We start from the raw sequence: 25,483 nt of genomic DNA on the forward strand, positions 1-25,483 counted from the left end.
CTTTAATTGGGAAAAAGTCGTCTTCTCTTCTTTTCTCAGCCGTTTCTCGTTCCTGAGAGAGAAAGAAAGAGAGAAAAGCTTCCCATTGAGTTTTGGTGAGTTCTTGGGTTGTTCTTTAAAGCTCTGTGCTTGGAAGAGTGAGATCTGAGGCTAAAGACGTGAAGAGAGCTTGCTGTGGAGGTTTCTGGTCGTGAGTTGGTCGTTTATCTCATTGAATTGCAAAGGTGAGTGCATGAAGATGGCTTATCTAAGCTGAGATCTCTGTTTCTGTGATTTGTGTGTTATGTGGATGTTTCTTGTGGTTGTTTATGAGATTTTCGTGACTCTTGAGGCTTGGATTCGATCCTGGGATCGTGTGGGATGGAAAGGAGAAGCTTGGAGGCAAGTTTCAGAAGTTCTGTTCGAAGGAAATTGATGTTCGACATTAGTGTCGGTCGACACCATCATGGTGTCAGTCGACACCAACGCGAGGACAACTCGGAGACTTAGCGAGTGTCGGTCGACACCATGTGGAGGTGTCGGTCGACACCAGATGACCAGTGTCGATCGACACCACATGGTATCGGTCGACACCCTTCTGCAGAATCCGGTTTATGTTGTGTTGCTTGGTGCATGTTCCTGGTTTGTTTTATTGTTATTGTTTGTGGCATGAGAGATCTTATTGCTTGTGTGTATAGCCCAATAGATGGAATGATTGCCTCACTAAGTATTTCTGGTAATATTTACGCCTCTCTTTTGTGTTGTGGTGCAGGTAAATGCAAAGTGTGATCGTGGAATCAAGGCTATGAAGAGGAGGATGTTCTAGAGGTTCGGTTATTTGCTATGTGTCTGTGTTAGGATGCTAGAGTGGAACTTATTGGTCTAGAACAGTTGTTAGGATTGCTGGTTTATGATTTGTTTGTGTTCTGGATTATTGTTGGAATTGATTTCATATTTTTTTTTTAATGGTTATTGGTTATTGTATTTATTTTACTAATGTAACACCCGCGAACCAGTAATTGGGTTTTTGGTTGGGGTGTCGACACCGTTTGCGGATGGATTAATCGGTTTGATTTTAATCCTCAGGTTTGTGTGGTTGGTTTACAAGAGCCCTAGTTCCGATTTTAACAGGGAAAAGTCGACACCTCTTTAGCCGCTTTTACGAGACACCTCTTTAGCCGCTTTTAACACTTTTAGAGAGAAAAGGGAGAAAGGAGAATTCCACAGAGCGTTCTTGAGTTTTGGAGATTCTTGTCACTGTTGGTGTGGTCTTCTTCCTGGAGAGTGAGGTTCCAAGGCTAGAAACGTGTGGGAAGGTTGCTGTGGAGCTAGTTTTCGTTGTTGGGGCTTGGATCTCGTTGATTGGCTAAGGTGAGTGCAAGAACATGGCTTATTTAAGCTAAGATCTCTATTTTAGGTGATTTTGTGCTTGTGTGATTATTTCCTTTGAGTTGTCTATGGGTATTCGTGGCTCTTATGGCTGGGTTTTGCTTTTCTGGATGTATGGATCGGATGGGAGAAGCTTGGAGGCGAGATTCAAAGTTTCTGGTCGAGAGAAATCGAACTGGTGTTGACCGACACCAACACGAGGACGATTTGATGACTTTGGCGAGTGTCGATCGACACCATGTGGAGGTGTCGGTCGACACAAGCTAGGGTTTCAGGGTGTCGAGCAAGATGTCGGTCGACACCCTTCTTCAATAGCGGTGATGACGCAAATGATTTGTATATTGCTTGGTTTGTTTTATTGTTTGTTGTTTGTGGCATGAAGAGATCTTATTGCTTTTGTGTATAACCTAGTAGATGGGAGGATTGCCTCACTGTGTGTTTATAAAATAATCATGCATCTCAATTTGTGTTTGTGGTGCAGGTAAAGACAAAGTGTGATCGTGGAATCAAGGCAATGAAGAGAAGGATATTCTAGTGGCTCTATTGGTTGTTGTCTGACTTCTGTAGGTTGCTAGAGTTAAGTCCTTAGAATGTTTCTAGTAGGCCTGCGATTCTGGCCTGAACCGAACCGATATTCAGGGTAAACGGTTCGGTTCGGCTGATTAGGGTTAACCGATCAGAATAGAATAATTTTAGCTCGGTTTTACCTTTGGTTCGGTTTGGAGGGAGTAAACCGACGGTTAACCGACTATTAACCCTAAGTATATAAGCTAAATAGATACTCATTAACAACTAAACCTAATCGTTTTGTTCCCTCTGAAGCGGCAGAGCGATTTCTCTATTCGAAGTTCATAGCATCAACTCACCTGTATTTTCCGTTCTTCTCTGTTTGAATCTTCTCTTCTCTGCTAGAGTGCTAGTCTTCATCATCGTTCTTCACTGTATGGTCTTTTGTCTTGAAGCTTTGTCGCATAGTTTGAACAAACCATAATATGTCTCTGCAAATGGATATTGATTCTAGTTTCAGGAACACTAAAGTATTGTTCTCTTCTGTATAAGAGTCATAGATTCACATGTCGTCCTTGAAACATAGATTTCGGGTTTTTTAAAACAGAGTTGGTCTTTTGTTTATTATGTGTTTTTGTTGATGTTTTGTAAGAAAACATGTGTTTTTGTTGCTGTTGGTTACTAAACTTGTAGATAAGTGTCTAATTCAAGTTGTATTGCCATTTGTAGATGGATTCAGAATCAACTCAAGACAACAATAATTATTTGGGTGAAGAGATTGAAGGAGACAATGGTCCACCAGTCTCGTCAGTTGGAGGGAAACGAACAAGATCAAGTTCCACTTTGCCAGCCAAAGCAAGAAAAAGCCAGCTCACAGGTCATTCGGGTGGCAACATTTTATTCAAAAGGATCTGGATGTTCCACTCAGCAACTGTCTCTACTGTGGCCAAGAGATAGGGTGTGATAGTGTAAGAAATGGAACAAGTGCCATGAAGGGTCACCTTAGTAGGTGCAAGTTGTTTAAGAAGCATGAGGAGAGTGGTAGTTAGAAAGTGTTGGCCAGTAAGAGTAGTGGAGTTATGACAACAGTCAAGTATGATAAAGGTCTGTTTAGGAGATCTGTGAATGAGATGATAGTGCTTAATGAGCTACCTTTTGCATTTGTGGAATCAGAAGGGTTTAGGAGATTCTGCAGCAAAAATCTCCTCATGTACACAATTCATTGCAGGAAGACAGCCACTTCTGATATTTTTGAGTTAGAAAGCTGCTTTGAAAGAGTTGTTTGGACAGAAAAAACAGAGAGTGTCAATGACAACCGACATATGGGTTGCTCCAACCACTTCTTGTAGTTAGATGGTGGTCACATCTCACTAGATTGATAGAGATTGGAAATTGCAGAAAAGGATTATTAGCTTCAAGCCTGTCATTGATCACAAAGGAGATACCATTTCATCACACTTGATTGGCTGTCTTGAAGAATGGAGAATTAAGAAAGTCTTCACGGTGACAATTGATAATGCAAAAGAGAATGATAAAGCTCTAGGGTTGTTCATGGATGCTTTGATGATGAAAGGACCTGATGCATTAGTTAGACATGGTGATTATCTTCAAATGAGGTGTTGTGCTCACACAAGCAAATCATGTGATTATCTTCACATGGTGATTATCTTCACATGAGGTCATCAGGTGATAGATTCAAATCTTTTCTGTTGAGGGTTGAGACTGGAAATGTTAGTAGAGGAAGCTTGAGTCTTGATGTTGCCACTAGGTGGAACTCCACCTATCTTATGCTCACAGCCGCAATCAAGTTCAGAGTTGCGTTTGAGAAGCTGTTGGTTGAGGATAAGTTGTACAACGAGTATTTCATGGAGAAAGAAGATAGTGGAGAGGATGGAGCTAGAGGAGAGAAACGTGTTGGTCCTCCAACTTTTGCTAATTGGAATGAAGTGCAAAGGTTAGTTAAATTTATGAGAATATTTTTCAATTGCACATTAGCCTTCTATGCAACCAAATCAGTGACATCTTCTATTGCCTACAATGAGATCGTCATTATCGAGAGAAACTTGATCAATCTAAGCTGCAATAATGATTCACTTTTAAAGACAAAAACAATGGTGATGAGGTCCAAGTTTGAGAAGTATTGGGATGGTCTTATCAACATGAATCCAATAATGATCATTGCAAGTGTGTTTGATCCGAGGAACAAAATGCAATTTGCTAGTATTTGATTCGACAAGCTTTATGGAAAAGATAGTGTCGAAACTACTCATCTCAGATCATCAATTAAGAGTGTGATGAAGAAGCTATATGAGGAGTATGCGTCGAAGCTTAGCCCCACCCCTTCTCAAGGTGAGAGTAGTAGTGCTACCAGAAGTGATAATGGAGAATCAGTAGATGCAAGTGCCATGTTTGATTTGTCAGATGATGATGGTTATGAAAGGATGGATTCATTATACTCTGAGATTGTTTCTGATACCGCATATGAAGAATCTAGTAGTGAGCTTGACATGTACTTGCTGGAGAAACCTATGCCAAGAACCCAATATCATTTGGGATTGGATTACGATGTTTTATCATGGTGGAGGAGGAACAATTCTAAATTCCCAATCTTGGCAGAGTTAGCAAGAGATGTGCTTGCCATCCAAGTGTCATCTGTGGCACCTGAGTCTGCATTCAGCACAAGCGGTCGTATTTTGGACCCTTATCAAGTTGTTTGTCACCACACATGGTAGAATCCTTAATTTGCACTCAACAATGGCAGATGAATACTATTCATGAGGAGAAACTAGCAAATTTAGTTCAAATGTTTGAAAAAATGGAGTTCCATGAGTCATTAGGTAATTCATTTATCTAAGATGTTCATTTTTCTTTAGACTTATTCCTAATTGCATTTCATTTTTTGTTATGCAGCTTCACAGGTTCATGGACAACCTTCTATAGATTCTTAAGTTGGAAATGGAAAACAGGGCATGAAGGCTTGTCTCTTTTTCTCTATATCTTTTGAACAACAAACGTTTATATCTAACTATTTTTTGGGCTCAACAATGACAGTATACCAAATGCATCTCTTAAGAACTTTAGTGAATGGATCATTGGTATCTTGTCATTGGTCTTATGTTTTTTGAACAAATTCTATCTCAAGGGATATGTACTAATGTATTTTGGAACTTGATGTCTCTGTTTGTATGATGTTAGGCCTTCATTGCAACTGTATTTTGGAACTTAATGTTTGTTGTTTGTATGATGTTAAACCTTCATTGGAAGTGTATTTTGGAAGTTAATGTTTGTTGTTTTGGTTGGTGATTTATGTTTGCAAATTCAAAATAATCGAATTGCAAAAACCGAATTAACCGTTTACGAACCGAACCGAACCGACAGCTTACTCGGTTCTATACGGAATAGGTTTCAGATTTCAAAAAAAAACGAACACTGAGAAACCGAAACCGAAGTTGCCGAACTAACCGAAGTCGCAGCCCTAGTTTCTAGGATTGCTAGTTTTTTGATTTATTTGAGATTGGTTTATTGGTTTAATTGTTATGGAACTAATATTGGATTATTGGTTAATGGATTATTGGATTTTTTTCATTGGTTTTAATGGTTTAATGATTTAATGGTATCGTTTATGTTATCCGTTGTTGTTTGACTGGGGTTAGGTTGTTAGTGAGTATGGGATCACAAGATTATTTTTTATTAAAAAAAATGGGTCGGGTCGTTTCAACTAATCTATATATAACATATATTGTCTAGTGTCGCAATAATGTTTGTTTGGCAAATCAACAATATATCACGTGGTAACAAAAAATGAGTTAAGAATGTCATTAGAAGAGTAAACAATATTGACGACAATCTTCTAACATTTTCTCCTGAAAAGAGTTCATTTCATATTCATATCCCATAAAAATATTTTTTAAAAAGTTCTAACGTCGAACGTCGATTGTTGGCCTAATTATAGAGATCATTTAAAAATATTGATATCCCACGTTAAATGTAAATATACAAAATTTCATGAACACTTTTAGTGCTATGTCGTTACAACATGGTTGTTCAAGTGCATTACCTGCCATAATAGAATTTCTGACCAAGTCAAGAATGCTTAAATCATGAAACGGTTAAAGCCGATAATGAATATCCGTTAACTAATCAAGTCAAGAATGCTTACATATTTTTCTAAAACTTCATATGTTATTTTCATATGTTAATTTTGTGATGCAATCTCAGCTTTATCTTCTCCAAAAAACATAGTATACTTTAAATATGTTTTTTCCAATGTTTTGGGTTAAAAGCATTTGATAAAATTGATGAAATCTCAAACTTGGTTAATACATATATATATATATATATATATTTATCATTTTATGGAATTGTAGCTCCAATTAATAATATGCCTTATGAGATATGCTACATCGCATATCATTTTTTGTAACGGGTTGTATATCATTTTTTCTATATTTTGTGACCGTTGATTTTGTTTTTAGATTGATTATTTTTTCAAGATTATTTTTCATAGTTTTTCCAAAAAAAGTGTGACCCTTACAATGTCTTTATTTTTGATCAAAATTTTTAAATTGAGTTGTGTAATTAATATTTTATTTTTCTTTAAGTAAAATTTCATAAAAGATCTTTGTAGTATATGTTTCTTTGAAACTAATGTTTCACTTCAGTTTTATTTTTATGTTTAGAATTTTATAGACACAATTACATAAATTGTTTTTTACTTCACCATGCATTATAATCTTACTTTCATTTTAAAATTCAATAACCCATTCAAAATTTTGGAATATGATCATTTTTGGTTTAAATCTGCATAATAACATTATTGCTAAAACAAATTCATAGTATTATTTTTACTATTTTAAAATTTTCATTTGTGTTACTTAATTCATTTTTACATAGTTATTATTTTTAATATTTACTAAAACAAATTTATATTATTGTTTTCACTATTTTAAAATTTAATTCATTTTACTCAATTCGTGTTTTATTTATTTTTATACTATTAATAATTATAATTAATAAATATACAATAAAATAGAATTTTTAAAATTTAATTCACTTTACTTAATTTGTTTTTTTACTATTATTGATTATAATTAATAAATATATAATAAAATAGTATTTTTAATATAAAAGAAATATATAGTATTGCTTAGGTGAATGCTGATGTGGAAAAAAGATAAGAGAGAAAAGTTAACTTTATATACATTGATAATGTAGATTTGAATATATGGAGATTGGTATAGTAAAAAAAAAAAAGGAAACTATATATACAAGTTCCATCTTATAAACTTTAGTTGTCTTTTCTTTCTTGTTAAAGTATAAACTTTAGATGTCTTTGTTTTATTCACCTTTTAGATGTTATGATTATTTTCTTTTTTTTTTTGTGTTAGATATGGTCTGTGTATTATTTTTTTACCGTTTAGATTTTATGATTCTTTATCAAATTATTATGTGCTATAGCCCGTAAAGCTTCCGATTATAAAGCAGAATTACTTCCACTATTTCATAGAAATTGTGTTCAATTTTTTTTATGTACAGTATTAGTTTTATTTGATTTGTTTCTAAATTGTGTAAACTAATTTGCCGATACAAAGAAAAATTCCACGACCACTAACTTTACAGTTACCACAATCACAAAGATTACAACTTCCTTTTTGGTTTTTGACCTCTCTCACATAAGATTACCCAATCTAGAAACAAACCTATACTTTCCAGTTTCATTTAGATTCGACCTTAATTACACAATAAAACCCATACATAATCAAAAGAAAATAAAGTATAAAATCTTCATCAAAATATCTACAAAAGCATTAAGATCACGACCTTTGTTAAATAACCCATTTCCTCCACTACTCTCATTTACCGTATACCTCTCTTATAAACTCTTACGTTTTGATATCATCTCATCGAAATCAGAAGCTGTAATAATGGGAACTCATCGAATTATCATTGGTCTCGTCGCCCTTTGTAGTTTTTGCCAACCTCATCTCTTTGAAGCTAAACCATTTGGAGTATGCCAACAACAAGTGTTCGTGGATCAATCGGGCCATGGAAATTTCACGACCATACAAAAAGCTATTGATTCGGTCCCAACCGACAATACTCATTGGTTCTTCATCAACGTTAAAGCCGGCCTTTACAGGTTAGTGAAGCTACATATGTCTTTTAGGGAATTAGTTGCATATGTGAAAGTGCTTAGTAATATATATTTTTTTCTCTGTCTTGTTAAATAAAAGAGAGAAAATAAAGATACCGTATGGAAAACCGTTCATAGTAATATTATCGGAGCTGGGAAAAAGATAACGAGGGTTGAATGGGACGACCATGACTCGCTTGAACAAAGCCCTACCTTTGCTACTGACGCCAATAACACCGTCGTTAAAAGCATCACTTTCGTCGTACGGTGATTTTTATTTTATTTTGGCATTTTCTATCTGATGATTCCTTCTTTTTATTAGTTATATAACTGGTTTCTTTGTTTATATTTTTTTTATAAGAATACCTACAACTTCCCAAGCAAAGGGAAAATAAACAATAACCCTAGAGTTGCGGCCGTGGCAGGGTTTATCGGCGGCGATAAGTCGGCTTTTTACTCGGTAGGGTTTGCTGGAATTCAAGACACCTTGTGGGACTCGGGTGGCCGACACTACTTCCACCGATGCACCATCCAAGGCGCGGTTGATTTCATCTTTGGTAGCGGCCAATCTATCTATCAGGTGAACCGTTACATTCTTCACAAAATGATGATATTGGTTTTATTAATCATGATAACATCATACTAATACCAAATCTAAATTAATTCTTAAACTTTTGAAGATTTTCCTTTAAAATGGCTAAGAATTTTATCAACAGTAGAGAGGTCCGCATATGGTTGTGATGTTTCAATCTATGATCGGCATGTTTTCCTAAGGAAAAAAAATCGAACTGAAAAGCAAAGATATACATATATTTCCGTAACAGCCCTTCGGTTTTCACATTGTAGAAAACAAATCCTATTTTATCCTGGTCTGATTTTAATCAAATGGTTTGTGTTTTGGTGGGTTGTAGAGCTGTGTGATACAAGTGCTAGCTGGGCAGGTACTACAGGGAGCGGGTTACATAACGTCTCAAGGACGGAACAATTCCGAGGACACGAATGGATTCGTATTCATCAACTGTCTCGTTTTTGGAACCGGCACGGCCTTCTTGGGCAGACCCTGGCGGAGTTACTCTCGAGTGATATTTTACAACTCGAACCTGACGGATGTGGTTGTTCCTGAAGGATGGAACTCATCGAACTACTGGAAGGAAGAAAACCAGCTAACCTTTGCAGAATATGGATGCTTCGGAAGTGGATCAAATACAGAAAGACGTGTGAAGTGGGTTAAGAAGCTGAGTGGATCTGCCGTCCAAAGTTTCGCTGATCTGAGCTTCATTAATCGTGATGGATGGATTAAAGATTTACCCATCCCTGCTTGATCTCTCTTTTTTTTTGTTTTTTTTTTAAAGATTTCTTATTGATCATCCCCTTTTTAAAATATATGGTTACATCAGCCAAAAAAATGTATAAAGTGCTTTACCAAACCAATTTCTAGTAATTCTAGACTCCAATACGAAACCATATTGTTTTTACTTGCAAGTCATAATGGTTAATAGTAGTTGAAACGAGAAGATGATGAGAAGTGAGATCCTTGGAGTTCAAGAGATGAGAGATCAATACATACTTACATAGGTCGTAGCAAGGAAAAGAGATTATATTATTCAACTCAACAGATTTAGAAACCGTCTCAAGAGATATGATAGAAGAAAGTTATATGAGCAAAGAGCTTCGGTCAATCCTAAGAAACTACCCAAGTTTACTTCTACCAATAACAAAAGTAAAGAGTCCTGAACTAGTGCGAGTTAGTAAGTGAATCTCTTGTTGTATCAAGAAAGAAACTTTCATAAATTATGTGTTCCTCATTCCATTTCCTAGTTTCAATCTTCATCAAAACAGGAAGCAAATAAGTAACCTTAAGAAAACCAAATTGAGAAACCAATCAAATCCTAACAACTCTCTGATGAACCTTAGACTTCTCAGCATCAATAATAGATTCAACACGCTTAACCGAATCATCAAGCTTCCCTTTAGCATTGACAACCACATAATCAAAATCCTTAACATGCCTAATCTCTTCTCTAGCAGTAGCAACTCTAACAAGCAACTCTTCATGACTCTCTGTTCTCCTATCAACCAACCTCTCAACCATAGCAAGCTCACTCTCGGCAACAATGAAAACAAACACAGCAGAGCTCCCAAGAATCTTCCTCAACGTCTTAGCTCCTTGGATATCAACTCTCAAAACAATGTCGTACCCTTTCCCCATAAACTCTTGAATCCGTTTCTTAGGTATCCCTTTGTAATCCCCGTAAACGAGCGCGTGCTCAAGAAGCTCATCTTTCTCAATCATTGACAAAAACTCATCTTTGGAAACAAAGAAGTAATCTTTACCGTCGATCTCTCCGGGTCTCATCGGACGGCTAGTAGCTGTGACGACAAAGTGGAGACTTTGACGAACTTGTCGAAGCTTGTTGATGACTGCGTCTTTGCCAACTCCGCTTGCTCCACTTATCACGATGATAAGTGGGTTTGGTTGAGGAGTGATTGGATCGTTGCTGAAGCAAGAACCCAGATGGGATTCGAGTGAGCGAAGCAATTCGGGTTTGGTGGTTGTTGGAATAGATGGGGAGTTTGGTGAATCTGACATTTTTAAGGAGGAGGAAGAGAAGAAGAGACGACGGAGAGATTGTAAGATTGCGATTTGAAGACTGGTTTGGTTGAAACTGGGAAGATTGTGTAACGGAGGAAGAGAGAAGAAGAAGAGAGTTTACGAAACATTTGGGGGATTAAAGCGTTTTGGTTTGTGAGTGAATTGGTCGGTTGATTTGGTGGTTTGCTTTTTTTATCTCTCGCCGGCGACGGTGAACTCGTTTTGAGTTTGACCCACCCACCCATCTTCTCAATGGTTCGAAGTGCAGATTAACCGAGAACACGGCCCGGGCGAAATAACCGAACCGAAACTAAAATTAAACAAGAGGAAGGAACTAAAACCAAACCGAAATTGACTAAAAAGCAATTGGATTTTAAATAGAGGATTCGAAAGTATATGAAAACCGAATCGTGTTCGTGTGTGTAACAATTTTATAAGGTTCACGACTTTTTAATTTTTGTAATTTATGGTAATTACGGATATAAGTAATTCAATTGGTACACAGATTTGTCTGTTTTAACCGCGGTAATAATTCGAACCCTAAATATTGTTTTTGAAAAACATCAAGCCTCGTGGACAAAAGACATAAGTTTCGTTTTACATCTTACCAACCAAGAGAGGTTTTACAAGGGTGTTGGTTATGTTTGGTTTGGTTTACAAATACAAAGATTTCAAATATTGTTCAATTGATGGACCAATAGACCAAAGCACTTAAAAAATATAATTTAAAAAAAAAAAAAGGAGTTTTCCAATTTTGCTTTGTGCCCGTAAATAAAATAATATTAGTGATTTAATTTAATAAAATATAAAGGATGTCATAATTACAATTGGGCTACAGCTCTCTCTCTGGTCTCTCCCTAACTTTTTTTTTTTTTTTTTTTTTTTTTTTTTTTTTTTGTGTTTATAAAAAAAACCCAAAGTATCACTTTCGTTCCTTCCTTCATTCTTTCGTTCTCTTTTCCATTTTCGTATCCACCGACGTCATCGATCTATCCCCTCACGCTCCATCTCTACCAGAGACTTCCGTCGATTCATACATCCTTCCCTTCTTCTCTCCTTCCGATTCCGTATTCCAATTTCGTTCCTTTTGTGATTTCTCTCAAAACCCCTAAAAAAAATTGTTCCTTTTTATTCGATCGCTCCTGAATCTTGGATTTTTATTTTATTTTTCTGGGTTCTTCTCAAATTTCAAGACTTTGATTCGATTCCTTGTAAGATTTGTACAAAAGCAAAGATCTTTTGTTGTTTCTGTTTTTAGGGATCTTTGTATTGTTGATGGGCACAACTAGGGTTTGCGGGGAGGTTTCTTCTGGATCTTCGAAATCGCTAAGCCAGTCTCTCACGGTGTCTACCTCTACCACGGAAACCGTTAATGGCGTCCATGAATTCAAGATCTGTGGCTATTCTCTCGCCAAAGGCGTTGGTGTCGGCAAATACGTCGCTTCCGATACGTTTATGATCGGTGGTTACTCGTGGGCTATCTACTTTTATCCTGATGGGAAGAGTCCTGAGGATAACTCGTCTTACGTTTCTTTGTTCATAGCACTCGCTAGCGAAGGAGCTGATGTCAGGGCTCTCTTTGAGCTCACGCTTGTCGATCAGAGTGGTAATGGGAAGCATAAGGTTCATAGCCATTTTGGTAGAGCTCTCGAAAGCGGTCCTTATACTCTCAAGTATCGTGGTAGCATGTGGTGAGTTTCTCTCCCTCTCCCTCTCTCTATATGCATGGAAAGTTTCAAGCTTGATATGGATTGTGATAGATTGGTATGTTCTGGCTGCATACAATGTTGATAATGTGTTTGCTTGTTGCTTGGTTTAGGGGATACAAGCGGTTTTTCAGGAGATCCAGTCTAGAATCGTCGGATTATTTGAAGGAGAATAGTCTCTTGGTTAGGTGCCGTGTGGGTGTAGTGAAGTCAGTTACGGAGGGACCAAGGTGTTACAATATCCCTGTGCCAGTTTCTAACTTGGGACAACAGTTGGGAAATCTTTTGGAAAGTGGGAAAGGCTGTGATGTTATCTTCCAAGTTGATGAAGAAACATTCAACGCACACAAATTGGTTCTTGCGACGCGTTCCCCTGTTTTCAAGGCACAGCTTTTTGGCCCGTTAGGAAACCCAAATACCAAATGCATAACGATAGAAGATATGAAAGCACCCATTTTCAAGGTCCTCCCTTTAACTCTCTGTTTGGGATTTACATCTGTTAGAACTAGGAATGTGTTAGTAGATTAGCTACAGTCAATGGGTCTTATATGGTCTTATAGGAAGAGATAGATTTCTTGGTTCCTTGCCTTTTTTTTTTTTCCGGGTGAGTGATGGTGGTGTCATACAGGATTGTCTATTCACGGATGTACCATCCGGGATCTTCTCCTGGGGCGCTACTCCTGTTCTCGAGTTTACTCACCCGGGATAAGGTTCTTTCTTTATGCTTCTCTTCCTAGCTAATACATGGACATATATCTATGTGGTTACGATGTGTATATTCTTTTTTTTTTGTAGACGTAGTTATGTGAGTCAATTAGTCAACTAGATAAACAATATGGATCTTCAGCATATGAACTTTCTGTCTTCTCTTTGTCACAATAGTTCCTATAAGTTGCTTCCTCTAGGTTCTGATCCTCGATTCCTTTAGTTTTACTCTGGATGTGTAATCTGATACGAACCCTCTTTCCCATATTGTTGTTTGTGCAGGCGTTGCTCCATTTTATCTACTGGGACGAATTGCCTGATTTGCAAGAGTTAATGGGCGCTGACTCTACATTGGCTTCGACTCTTGTGGCTCAGCATTTGCTTGCAGCGGCAGACCGTTATGCTCTTGAGCGGCTTAAAGCAATCTGTGAGTTAAAACTCTGTGAAGGGATCGCCATAAACACGGTTGCAACTACCTTGGCCCTAGCGGAGCAGCATCATTGTTCCCAGCTAAAAGCAGTGTGTCTCAAATTCGTGGCATTGCCAGAGAACCTGAAAGGTAAAGAAATAAGATCATTCTTTTTGCTGTAAAATGGATCTGAGTCAACTGTCTATGCACACATAATAAGAATTGTTTCTGTTTTTTCCCTTTTGTTTTTTATCAGCTGTGATGCATACAGATGGGTTTGATTATCTGAAAAAGAGTTGTCCATCTTTACTAACTGAGCTATTGGAGTATGTTGCAAGGCTAAGTGAACACTCTGTTATAGCTTCTGGGCATCGAAAAGAAATATTTGCTGATGGTTGTGATGCGAATGGAAGACGAGTGAAGCCTCGGTTGCACTAAACGGAAGAGATTGAAGAAAGATCTGTGCATTGTATAATCTCTCTATTAAGGATAATATGGCTGATCTAATCCGATCCAGCAAGTACCATGAATTTTTTCAATGTTTTTTTCTCATAAATCAAAGATCCAATGAAATTTGGGGATTAATCTCTGTGTTTATCAGAGTACATTAGGTGAAACAGATATGAGTTCAGGGGATATAAGATTTGTAGTAGGTAGTACAAGTGTTACAGCATCAATAAACAAAGGTTGTCTTAAGAACACAAATTACATGACAGGAGCTATAAGAAGACTCTTCTTTTATCTTCTCACCCATCTTTCTCTCATCTCGCTCCTAAGCCATGTCTTACTCTCTCTTCATGTTTCGCTCTCTTGATAATGCGATGGATGATACAAAAGGCCTTCTCCTTTAGTTCTCCCTAAGCCGTGAAGTAGTAAAACTTCAACGAGACCAAAACATAATGTCTAGTACCAGCGACTCATTGCAGTGTCTTGTGCTGCAGCCACTTTCTGTGGTATATACTGAGCGTTTGGTTTCAATCTGCTTGGACCTTCGGCGGTGGCACAATCATCATCTGCTCTGTTACTTTTGCAAGGTTGAGTCCTCTTTGGGTATTGCGACGCGGCAGCTGGATTTCTGACCATCCTACGCTGTTGTTGTTCAAGAGCTTCAACGCCTGTGGCTGCGCCGCAGTTGTTATAGCGTAAGACTGATCCAACTACTTTTCCAGGTCTAGCTACTGCAGCACCTGTTTCCATTACAACCAGATAAAAATGTTTAGGAAACAGAGTTGTTCTGCTATCATAACATCATATACAGAGAGTGACAGACCTTGAACTGTTTGAGGGACGTTAATAGGAATTCTCGACATTGGCATCTGAGCATTCCTGTCTGCACCTCGAGGTCTCTCGTCTCTGATGCTACACTTGGAAAGTCCATCAGTGACTTCAGCTGAATTCTGTTGTGCCATCGGATGATTGTTATCAGAGTACAATACGCAAGCCCTGCAAAAAAAGAGACTTCATTGTTCTGTTTCGATAGAATCCCAAATTATCAAATTTTTAAGGGAAGTAAAGCATACCTTGGTAATGATGCGTGCTGCTGCCTCTCGGGGGGATTATGAGAAGTACCATTCTTGTAGTGTTCCTCGAGGTAAGCAAACTGTTTCTTGAAATGTTCCACCGCACTGCGAAATGAATAACACATAATCCAAAAGGTCATGGAAGAGTACACAAGAGTATAGTTATTAAGCAGGTCCGCTCAGGACTATACCTCGGGTACATAAAGTTAGTTGGCTCTGACCCATCCAAGTACTCTTTCAGCATCTTTGGATGGTACTCCAGAGACTCTCTGTATATAAGCTCTCGCACGTCTTCTTTAGTGATTCTCCGCCTTTCAAACTCAAATTCCAACTTTGTGACAGGTTGAGCAGAGGGCTCTCTTTCAACCTTAGCTAAACCCTTGAAGTACACATCCGCAAGCGCCTGAGGTAACACAAAACCATCATTTTAGTTGACTACAATCAAAGTTATTACATCATAAGGAGTGTAAATGAACGAAATGTGTGAACCACCTCTTCAGCTGTAGGCCGGTCCTTGGGTTCAAAAGCCAACATCCTTTCGAGAAGACGAAGAGCGAGAGGATCAGCATGTGGGAACTTATGCGAAAAAGGAATAGGTTTCTTCTTCCTCATGCTGCTTAAGTATCTTCTAGCTTTCTCGTTCCTCACCTGTTACATTCAAGTGGCAAACAATTCAGCCAAGAGAATAAACAATGCAGCTGTGTTAAGCATTGTGGAAACGGACACTGACCCTTCCAATGGCTTCTGCAGATGGAGTTCCCAACATATCAGTCATCAGATCCAATTGATGGACCACATTTTTCCCGGGGAAAAGAGGTTTCCCTGTCAAAAGCTCTGCAAAAATGCACCCGATGCTCCATATATCTATCGCCGGTGTATACTGAACATAAGCGAACATTAAAAGAAAACAACAATTACTACAAAAATATTTACAATCAGCAGAAGAAGAAAGCTCTCGTGACTACTATTTTCCTAAAAAGATTTGAAACATGTTGATGAAAGAATATATGCAAAATCATGGTTACCTTTGAGAAAAAGGATCCACACAGTTCTGGTGCCCGGTACCATCGAGTAGCTACATAGTCCTGCAGTCACAAAACAATAGAGTCAAAATTGGTTTCATACCAGCAAAAACAAAATGATCTTGTAAAAGATTAGGCATCTAAATACTACTCACAGTCCAGAATATGGCAGTTGGTGTATCATTGAAGGCGACTCTTGCAAGTCCAAAATCACAGATCTTGAGTTTGCAATCAGCATTTGCCAATATGTTTTTGGGTTTTAGATCCCGATGAAAGACATTAGCTGGTAGAAAAAGAAATCTTCAGAAAGATGATGATCCAAAACTTATACTATAATGTGTGAAATTGTTTTGCAAGCTATAACCTGTGTGTATATATTTGAGGCCACGGAGAAGCTGATAGAGGAAAAACTGGTAATGCTCAGGAGTCAAATCATCATTAGCCTTAATAACCTGATGAAGATCAGATTCCATGAGCTCGAAAACCACGTAAATGTCTCTGAACTCTCTCCTTGAAGGAGGCAACAAGATGTGTTTGATCTCAACAATGTCTGGATGACGTAACAGTCTGAGAAGTTTGATCTCACGGAGAATGCGAGTTGCATCCGAAACATGCTCGAAAATATCATTGATCTTCTTGATGGCAACTTTCTCACCAGTGTGTGTATCGTAAGCTGAGCAAACAACTCCATAGCTTCCTTTACCTATAACTTCCTCTATTCTGTATCTGCTTCCTTCACCATACTCCGTGAAGAAATCTAACTCTACTGATGACTGAATAAGAGATCATAAAGCTAGTAACGATTAGGACTAGAAAACTAAGTGTATAATAAGGATTGTTACAGATCCTAAGTAACATAATCGGATCTCACACATCTCTCTATTAAGCAAATCTGAATAATTTTTAGATAAGAGAAAAAGAATGGACCTTTTTGCGCTGATCAGGCTGCATCTTCAGCTACAGAGCATCCAAAATAACAGTTATGGAGACCAAATGAAATCTCTACTAAAGCCGAACTTGGTGGTGAGCTTCGTTCGAATTCAAGATTGAAATATAAAACAAAGATTTCTACAGAATTTTTTTTAATACCAACGCAATGTCAAAACCACAAAAGCTCTATAACCAAATCCCTAAATCCTTAGAATCAAAAGGAATCAGAGTACTTCTCGAGAAGGCAAATTTTCTGGGGGCGAGAAGTGAAACAAACGAATACCTAAATCGAGATTTCGTTGCTTCTGAAGTGAAATCAATAGAATAGAAGGAAGAGAAATAAAAATACAAACTTTAGATTGGTAGAATCACTGAGATTGAAGAAAGACGAGTTTTTTTTAATTCGATCAATCACACACTCCTTGGAAATAGCAAAAATTGGAGAAAGCCGAGAGAAGAGTTTATGCTCTTACAAAAAAATTGAAACTTGTGAACTTAAGAAGTTCGTTTAAAGGATCTGAATCTCACAAAGGCAGACGAAGGGGATAGTTTTGTAAGAAGAAAGTGCAGAGAGAGAGAGAGAGAGATCTAAAAAATGTGTAATAGAAGAGATGGAGAAGAACAGAACAACTACAAAGATTGTTTTGTATTAATATGATTATTATTCTTTTTTTCTTTTTTTTTGTGTGGGTTTGTGTGTGATAATTGAAAAAGCGGATAAGTGGAGTCTGATTATCGAAGTACGAAAACTCCAAATTGCCCCCAGGTTTATGGGGTACTCGCGACTTTTGGTGAAAAAGCTTCTTTTTTGGATAATGTCCAAGCCACGAATACTATTTTTATAATGTAGATATTTTTTAAAAACTATTTTAATATCTTTTTTGGTTAAGAAAATTTATTTTATATCTTCTTCTTTTTTTTTATATTATTTAAATTGATGGGTGTATTCTGATTGGATGTTAAAAAGAAAGAAAAAGGAATAACTACAAACTCTATTCAATTTACACCTTTAAAATTTAGTTGAAACTACAAATATAAATATATTAGATACTATTCCGCGAAAACTGCGGGTTGAATTTTTTTTCATAAAAGTTTGTAATAATTTATTTTGTTATTATGTTATTATTTATAATAGTTTATGATAAAAATTTGTTGATTATATTATAATTTTTGTATTTTAATTATTGAAAGCCTGTCAATAAAATATTTGCATGTAATAAATAAAATTATTTAAACTTTTGTCAGTTAAATGAAATATTTGCTATAGTTGTGAAGTAAGTAAAAAGATATAACTACAATGTAAAAAATAAATCTTATCTGTTAGTTTTTTAAGTACAAATTAGTTTTGATTCTAATAGATTTTTTTAATTTTTCTACAATTTATTTTATTTGATGTCTCCCCAATTTTCGTTTTTTAATTAGAAATATTTATTTAATTAATTATTTAATGTTAATTAAGTTTTTTTAATGGCAATTGAATGTAATTTTTTACACATTTTAAGATTAGTTTTATATTTGTACTTCTCAATTAATATAGTAGGATATCCAACAAATTCAAAAAAAACTTTAAACTAACATATATGATCATCTAAATGAAGATGAAATTAATATGAAAATATTTGTTTGCAATAGAGAATTTTATATGACTATCTAACTAATTAATATTTATCTGATTTATCATAGATTATTGAAGTATTCGTTGATTGGATGTCAACAAAAAATACAACAATCTATTCAATTATCTTCTTACCTTGGTTGGAATTAAAAAAAAAATACAGTTTTAAACAAGCTTAAAGATGTTTAAACCGACAAAGATATACAATCATCTAACTAATTAATTTTATCTAATTTATCATAGGTTATTGACCATTTTATTGATCTAATAATATTCTTTCTGTTTGAAATTATACGCCTGACCCATTATCTTACCTTTTAATAACATGTTTTATAATTGTCGATTGTCGAGATATTAAAAATGTTGAATTAGTATCAGACATTGCCTTAGAAATATAATGAATTATCTTATATGATGATTAGGAATATAATAATGAAGTGAATTACCCTACATTATGATATTTTAATTTATTGGAGACAATGGACTTGATATTTTATCTTTGAATTCATAAATTTTATGTCTTTAACAAATGGAATAAGTTATTCATGCTAGTGTCATATTCCAAACACAAATAATCACAATGATGTTGGATGGTACATGTGACACATCACACATGCAACCTGTTTTAATGGGTAAATTTTCTTACAATTTGTTATTTTATGAATTGTCAAGCATTTCTAACCTTATGTTAATCACAATTGAAGTTAATGAATAATTTAGACACGCTATATTTTTTGTAATATTTATTTAATATTTTCTCTACTAATTTATAAATATATAATTTGAATTTTTATGATCATACTAATATCAAATATATATTATTTTGTTATTATTTAAAATATATCATGATAACTAAAAAAAATTGCACAAAATTCAATTTAAAAGTACCATATAAATTAGGCAGGCTAAGAAATAAATTTCAATAAAACAGGAAAAAATATTAGCTTTCATTTGTAAATAATAAAATACAATGATTATAATTTATAAACAAATCTAAAAGAAACCAAGGAAAGAACGAAGGGGTGATAGAGAACCGTGGAAACGCTTCACTCCATGTGCTTCACATGACTTTTATTATGAGGTATCCATAAAATACCAAAAAAACTAATACATACTAATAATTATCTTTTCTTAACCTCTCTAATCATTGTTTCATTTATGCATTAATAAAAGTAAAAAAGGTGTTATAATTTATTCAACGCAGCAACTAGGGGCCAAACCTCACTGAATCACTCTATCATCCTGGTTTCCTAATTTTAGAAATTGGTCGATTAGGTTTAAGTTCATCGATTTGATTTGGTTTGAGTTTGTCGATTTAGTGTTGGTTTTGGAAAATCCCTAAGAAGTGTTATATAAGTCTCCACACCTTCTCTTTGTTGTTGTTGTTGATTTCGTGTTTGGGCTGTGAATAAATCAAAGAGAGAGCAAAAGAGAAGCTTGGTGTGGTGTGAAGGAGACTAGGGAGAAATCAGAATCGTCATGGTTTTTGTAGGAAAGGGTTTCGACATAGCAAATCGTACCAAAAATTTTGTGAGGTGCTTCGTTTCAGACGCAAACTAAGACCAGCAGGGATTGTAAGTGCGATTGTGTACTCGTCTGGTACGTGATCGGCACGAGATTTTGTTGGAAACTCTGTGACGTCTAGGACTAGCATGTTTAGTTAACGGGCATTGTTGGACTGTTGCAGACGCCATAAGAGTCTCTCATGCTTGTATTTGTTGTTAGAATCAGCTTGTTAAGGTAAGTGTATAACCATGCGATTATCTGAGCGATTGGATTGTATGACTTGTTTGATGTGATAGACGTAGGTGCGGTGAATGTGTTACTATTCATCGGTTTTTTCACTTCACTTCTCATCATCTTCTCGTTTCAACTATTAACCATTAAAAAGAAAGACTTAACAGTACAAGTAAAAATATATGTTTGGTTTCGTATCGGCGTCTAGATTTTCTAGAAATTGGTTTGGTAAAGCACTTTATACATTTTTTTGGCTTATGTAACCATATATTTTGAAAAGGGGATGATCGATCAGTAAGAATTTCTAAGAAAAAAAAAAAAAAAAAAAAAAAAAACTAGGAAGCAAAGGAGAGATCAAGCAGGGATGGGTAAATCTTCAATCCATCCATCACGATTAATGAAGCTCAGATCAGCGAAACTTTGGACGGCAGATTCACTCAGCTTCTTAACCCACTTCACACGTCTTTCTGTATTTGATCCACTTCCGAAGCATCCATATTCTGCAAAGGTTAGCTGGTTTTCGTGCTTCCAGTAGTTCGATGAGTTCCATCCTTCAGGAACAACCACATCCGTCAGGTTCGAGTTGTAAAATATCACTCGAGAGTAAGCCCGCCAGGGTCTGCCCAAGAAGGCCGTGCCGGTTCCAAAAACGAGGCAGTTGATGAATACGAATCCATTCGTGTCCTCGGAATTGTTCCGTCCTTGAGACGTTATGTAACCTGGTCCCTCTAGTACATGCCCAGCTAGCACTTGTATCACACAGCTCTACAACCCACCAAACACAAACCATTTGATTAAAATCAGACCAGGATAAAATAGGATTTGAGTTCTACAATGTGAAAAACCGAAGGGCTGTTACGGAAATCAGGGTTTGGTTCGGGTTATTTAGTTTTTAGGCGTTTTTGAAAAATGGTTACCAAACCAAAATCAAATCTACAACATTCTTAGTTTGGGTTATATTTTATTATTTTTGATCATATCTTTGCTTTCAATAGAAATATATGTATATTTTTGCTTTCCATAGAATTTTTTTTTTCAATAAAAATATATGTATATCTTAGCTTTTCAGTTCGATCTTTTTCCTTAGGAAGACATTCCGATCATAGATTGAAACATCACAACCATATGCGGACCTCTCTACTGTTAATAAAATTCTTTGCCATTTTAAAGGCAAATCTTCAAAAGTTTAAGAATTAATTTAGATAATTGGTATTAGTACGATGTTATTATAATTCATAAAACCAATATCATCATTTTGTGAAGAATGTAACGGTTCACCTGGTAGATAGATTGGCCGCTACCAAAGATGAAATCAACCGCGCCTTGGATGGTGCATCGGTGGAAGTAGTGTCGGCCACCCGAGTCCCACAAGGTGTCTTGAATTCCAGCAAACCCTACCGAGTAAAAAGCCGACTTATCGCCGCCGATAAACCCTGCCATGGCCGCAGCTCTAGGGTTATTGTTTATTTTCCCTTTGCTTGGGAAGTTGTAGGAATTCAATAAAAAAATTATAAACAAAGAAACCAGTTATATATAATTAATAAAAAGAAGGAATCATCAGAAAGAAAATGCCAAAATAAAATAAAAATCACCGTACGGCGAACGTGATGCTTTTGACGACGGTGTTATTGGCGTAAGTAGCAAAGGTAGGGCTTTGTTCAATCGAGTTATGGTAGTCCCATTCAACCCTCGTTATCCTTTTCCCAGCTCCGATAATTACTATGAACGTTTTTTCACTCGGTATCTTTATTCTCTCTCTTTTATTTTACAAGACAGAGAAAAAACATTACTAAGCACTTTTCACATATGTAACTTCCCTACAAGACATATATATGTAACTTCAATTAAAAATGTTGCTACACTGACCTGTAAAGGCCGGCGTTAACGTTGATGAAGAACCACTGACTATTGTTTTCTGGGACCGAATCAATAGCTTTTTGTATGGTCGTGAAATTTCCATGGCCCGATTGATCCACGAACACTTGTCGTTGGTACACTCCGAATGGTTTAGCTTCAATGAGATGAGGTAGGCAAAAACAACAAAGGGCGACGAGACCAATGATAATTCGATGAGTTCCCATTATAATAGCTTCTGATTTCGATGAGATAATATCAAAACGTAAGATTTAAGAGGTAGAGGGTAAATGAGAGTAGTGGAGGAAATGGATTATTTAACAAGGTCGTGAGGTTACTGCTTTCCTAGATATTTTGATGAAGTTTATATACTTTATTTTCTTTTGATTATGTATGGGGTTTTGATTGTGTAATTAAAGTAGAATCTAAACAAAACTGGAATACTCAGAAACCAAAAAAGGAAGTTGTAATCTTTGTGGTAGTCCTAACTATAATAAGGTTTTTTTTTAAGTGAATCTTGCAGATTTATGGGTTATTCGCATACTTCAAAAAGAAAGATATATATATATATATACCACAGATTAATTCTAATATAACTAAGGAATTTATTTGTATGTGACTGGAATATATACATATTTATCTCATATTTTATTATGTATAAAAATTAATTATCAAAATTCAAATTTTTCTTAAAGAACATATTTACTTATCAAATTATTTATTATTAAAATTCAAAATTTTCTTAAAAAACATATTTAATTATCAAAATATTTACTATTAATATTAATTATTTTGCCTCAAATATATTTTATAAATAACAAGGGTGATACCATTAAAACAAAATATGAAAAATTAATTTAGCAAATTGTTTGCAAGTCATGTCAACTTAAGCAGGACGGATGAGGACATATTATATACTTCTGCGGTTTCATATGATAATTTTTTGCAGATAGAATTCTTTGGCTCGTTGCAGTACAGGGCTAGCATACCGAGTTTGAACTATTAAATCAACATTAAAACTATTAACTTATTTCATATATTATCGATCATGTTTTGGAATTAATTAAATTACAAATTATATCCATATTTGAGAAAAAAATAGACAATATAGCTGTTATTATAAATTTTGTTTTTTTAATTACATTGGAGATAAGAAATATATTGAAGAAAACTTATATGGTAACTGACAAAATATCTATCATGAGATTGAGAAGAGTGTTGACAAAAATAAGAGAATGAATAGATTGTAACTTAAAATGTATACTCAAACTCTATTCCTTATGTTTTAGTCCAAATTTTCAAATTTCATCTTCGTAAACTATAGTTTATAATACGGGAGAGTTACTATAATATTACTAAATTGTTTCTTTATCACTAGAGTAGTAAAAAAAGGTTGATAATTACTATAATAACTTATGTACCATTTGTACCCCTAAAACTAGTGTTCGGAAAAAATGCAATTACAGAAAATGCCATTAAGGAAAAAAAAAACATTGGTAAGTGAGAGAAAGTCTATCGTTGGTTTGATGGTATACAAATCAGGTACATAAAAATGGTAGAGAAAGTTGGTATATTAAGTTGGTAGTCTGTAGGTGTACGGTAGATTAAAATGGAAGACGTAGTTGTAGTGATGGTACACTTATGTGAAAAGTAGATTAATTAGGTAGATTTATGTTCTCGGTAGATTAACTTGGTAGATTAATTGTGTTTGATGATAGACTTGTTAACTGGACGAGCTTTTAGATAGATTTTATTGGTAGCGCATATATTTTTGACAGACTTATTAACCGTTGCAATAGATATAATTGACAGACTTAAGATGTTAATAAATTGTTTTGGTATACTTATATAGTTAATAGATTTCTCTGACAGATTTATAAAAATGTAACGATAGACTTATAAAATATGGTAGAGATATTGTTGGTTATTGCGATAGATTTAAATCTGACTAGAATACCTCATATTTTGTTAGAGTTAGTATACTAGACATAATAGACTTAGTTTTTTTGTTTTTTTTTTTGTGACTATTGGAAAACATATGTTAGATTTGTTTGCATTATTTACATGTTATTTGCAAGCTTATGTCTTTGTTCTTCCTCAACTTGATTTGAGTATAATTGACCAAGAAATCAGACAAACAATATAACTCACTTTTTATAGGTTTTTAAGTTAGAAATCAGATGTTGAGATGAAAATCTATAATAGTTGAGTAAAAACCCCACAAGTGAAACCAAAAAATAGACATAAGTCGTGAAAAAATAAAGTGAGGTAGGGGAAATTAGGATTTTCGGTCGTATGTTAGAGGTAGAAGACGAGGATATTCTGGTAATTTCAGGTTCATTAATCCTAAAATCGAACGTGTACGTACATATAAACGTGTACGTACATATGAACGCATACGTACACAAGTTATAAACGTGTACGTACATATGAACACACAAATTGTTTACAAACAAAACATTCAAAACATGTACGTACACAAGTTATTTTAATGTAACATTCAAAACAAGTACTTATGTGAAAAACGTGATAGCAATCATCATAAAGCGAACTATGTCATTCAATCTTGTTTGAGACTAATTAGGGAGATAAGTGAAACAATCACACATAAAGATATGTATAAATAAAAGGTGCAATATCACATTCTCTCACCATATTCTCACAATTACAAATAAACCCACCGTTGAGCATAGTTATAGAAGTATCAAACCCACCGTTGAACATAGTTATAGAGGTGTCAATGCATGTTACAGTTTGGGTGTATGTACATAACGTTCTTTTGTTTAATGTATGTTGCAGTTTGGTGTACGTACATAACGTTTCTTGAGATTAGTGTACGTCCATAAATCCATTTTAATGAAGGATATTATTGTAATTTTGTAGTCATCTTCAACATATCTTCTTCTGCAATCCTAGATAGGAGAGATGCCTTTGCCCACTTCCACGACCGTATCTTTCTCTAAGTTCCTGCAACAATCAACCAGAAGAAAATGAAACTCACGCAAAGACAAAACTAGATCTACAACTTTGTTCTCGAGAGAGAAAGTGAACAGTGAGCTCACGGAACAGTTGTCCAGCTCTGATAATTTTCTTTCTTTTGCCATGATTTTAGTCGAAGAAGATGAACCAAATTAGAAGGAATCAATCTCATGTTTTTTGCCAACCCAAATTTAAGAGAATCCCAAAAAAATCAGGAATCGATCTTTCAAAGTTTTTGTGTTCCCTATCTCTTAAAAATTAAAGATAACTTTAAATATAAATGGCATTACTGTAATAAAACAAACAACCCTGGTTTATAAGTAATAATCAAACTTTTCTGTATTGTTTTAGTAAGTCAGTTTTCAAACGTATTATTTTTGTAATAAGACTACTTTTTAATAATAT

General features: G+C 35.3%; 4 protein-coding genes and 2 pseudogenes across 7 annotated transcripts; 3 read left to right on the forward strand and 3 right to left on the reverse strand.

Annotated features, from left to right (window-relative positions):
• The first annotated feature begins 2,954 nt into the window (after positions 1 to 2,954).
• On the forward strand, positions 2,955 to 4,103 carry LOC109125887 (zinc finger BED domain-containing protein RICESLEEPER 3-like). The gene is made up of 3 exons (XM_087460981.1): positions 2,955 to 3,155; positions 3,274 to 3,472; positions 3,562 to 4,103. The coding sequence occupies exons 1-3, from the start codon at positions 2,955 to 2,957 to the stop codon at positions 4,101 to 4,103; spliced, it is 942 nt and encodes a 313-aa protein (XP_087317107.1).
• A 3,363-nt stretch (positions 4,104 to 7,466) lies between these two features.
• On the forward strand, positions 7,467 to 9,490 carry LOC104709224 (putative pectinesterase 29; annotated as a pseudogene). Its single transcript, XR_015563188.1, has 4 exons — positions 7,467 to 8,014; positions 8,109 to 8,270; positions 8,370 to 8,588; positions 8,920 to 9,490. The product of XR_015563188.1 is annotated as a putative pectinesterase 29 (transcript).
• A 282-nt stretch (positions 9,491 to 9,772) lies between these two features.
• On the reverse strand, positions 9,773 to 10,884 carry LOC104706213 (guanylate kinase 3, chloroplastic pseudogene; annotated as a pseudogene). Its single transcript, XR_015563189.1, has one exon. The product of XR_015563189.1 is annotated as a guanylate kinase 3, chloroplastic pseudogene (transcript).
• Positions 10,885 to 11,408: 524 nt separating this feature from the next.
• LOC104706215 (BTB/POZ and MATH domain-containing protein 1) lies at positions 11,409 to 14,117 on the forward strand. Of its 2 annotated transcripts, XM_010422382.3 has the most exons (5): positions 11,472 to 12,292; positions 12,421 to 12,788; positions 12,917 to 13,017; positions 13,295 to 13,571; positions 13,678 to 14,117. In XM_010422382.3, the coding sequence occupies exons 1-5, from the start codon at positions 11,877 to 11,879 to the stop codon at positions 13,857 to 13,859; spliced, it is 1,344 nt and encodes a 447-aa protein (XP_010420684.2). In that variant the 5' UTR covers positions 11,472 to 11,876; the 3' UTR covers positions 13,860 to 14,117. The 2 variants fall into 2 exon arrangements, with proteins under 2 accessions (XP_010420683.2, XP_010420684.2); XM_010422381.3 differs by lacking the exon at positions 12,917 to 13,017 and having other exon boundaries at positions 11,409 to 12,292; positions 12,421 to 12,769; positions 13,678 to 14,006.
• On the reverse strand, positions 13,870 to 17,707 carry LOC104706214 (mitogen-activated protein kinase 16). Its single transcript, XM_010422379.3, has 10 exons — positions 16,891 to 17,707; positions 16,328 to 16,736; positions 16,119 to 16,246; positions 15,967 to 16,026; positions 15,672 to 15,821; positions 15,434 to 15,589; positions 15,133 to 15,344; positions 14,942 to 15,046; positions 14,692 to 14,864; positions 13,870 to 14,608 (listed from the first exon to the last, which is right to left on the reverse strand). The coding sequence occupies exons 1-10, from the start codon at positions 16,912 to 16,914 to the stop codon at positions 14,325 to 14,327; spliced, it is 1,701 nt and encodes a 566-aa protein (XP_010420681.2). The 5' UTR covers positions 16,915 to 17,707; the 3' UTR covers positions 13,870 to 14,324.
• Positions 17,708 to 20,469: 2,762 nt separating this feature from the next.
• LOC104709225 (putative pectinesterase 29) lies at positions 20,470 to 22,429 on the reverse strand. Its single transcript, XM_010425873.2, has 4 exons — positions 22,112 to 22,429; positions 21,844 to 22,002; positions 21,524 to 21,743; positions 20,470 to 21,010 (listed from the first exon to the last, which is right to left on the reverse strand). The coding sequence occupies exons 1-4, from the start codon at positions 22,324 to 22,326 to the stop codon at positions 20,600 to 20,602; spliced, it is 1,005 nt and encodes a 334-aa protein (XP_010424175.2). The 5' UTR covers positions 22,327 to 22,429; the 3' UTR covers positions 20,470 to 20,599.
• Positions 22,430 to 25,483: the final 3,054 nt, after the last annotated feature.

This window comes from Camelina sativa, chromosome 8 (assembly GCF_030686135.1).
Source record: "Camelina sativa cultivar CO46 ecotype springtype chromosome 8, ASM3068613v1".
Lineage (NCBI taxonomy): Eukaryota > Viridiplantae > Streptophyta > Magnoliopsida > Brassicales > Brassicaceae > Camelina > Camelina sativa.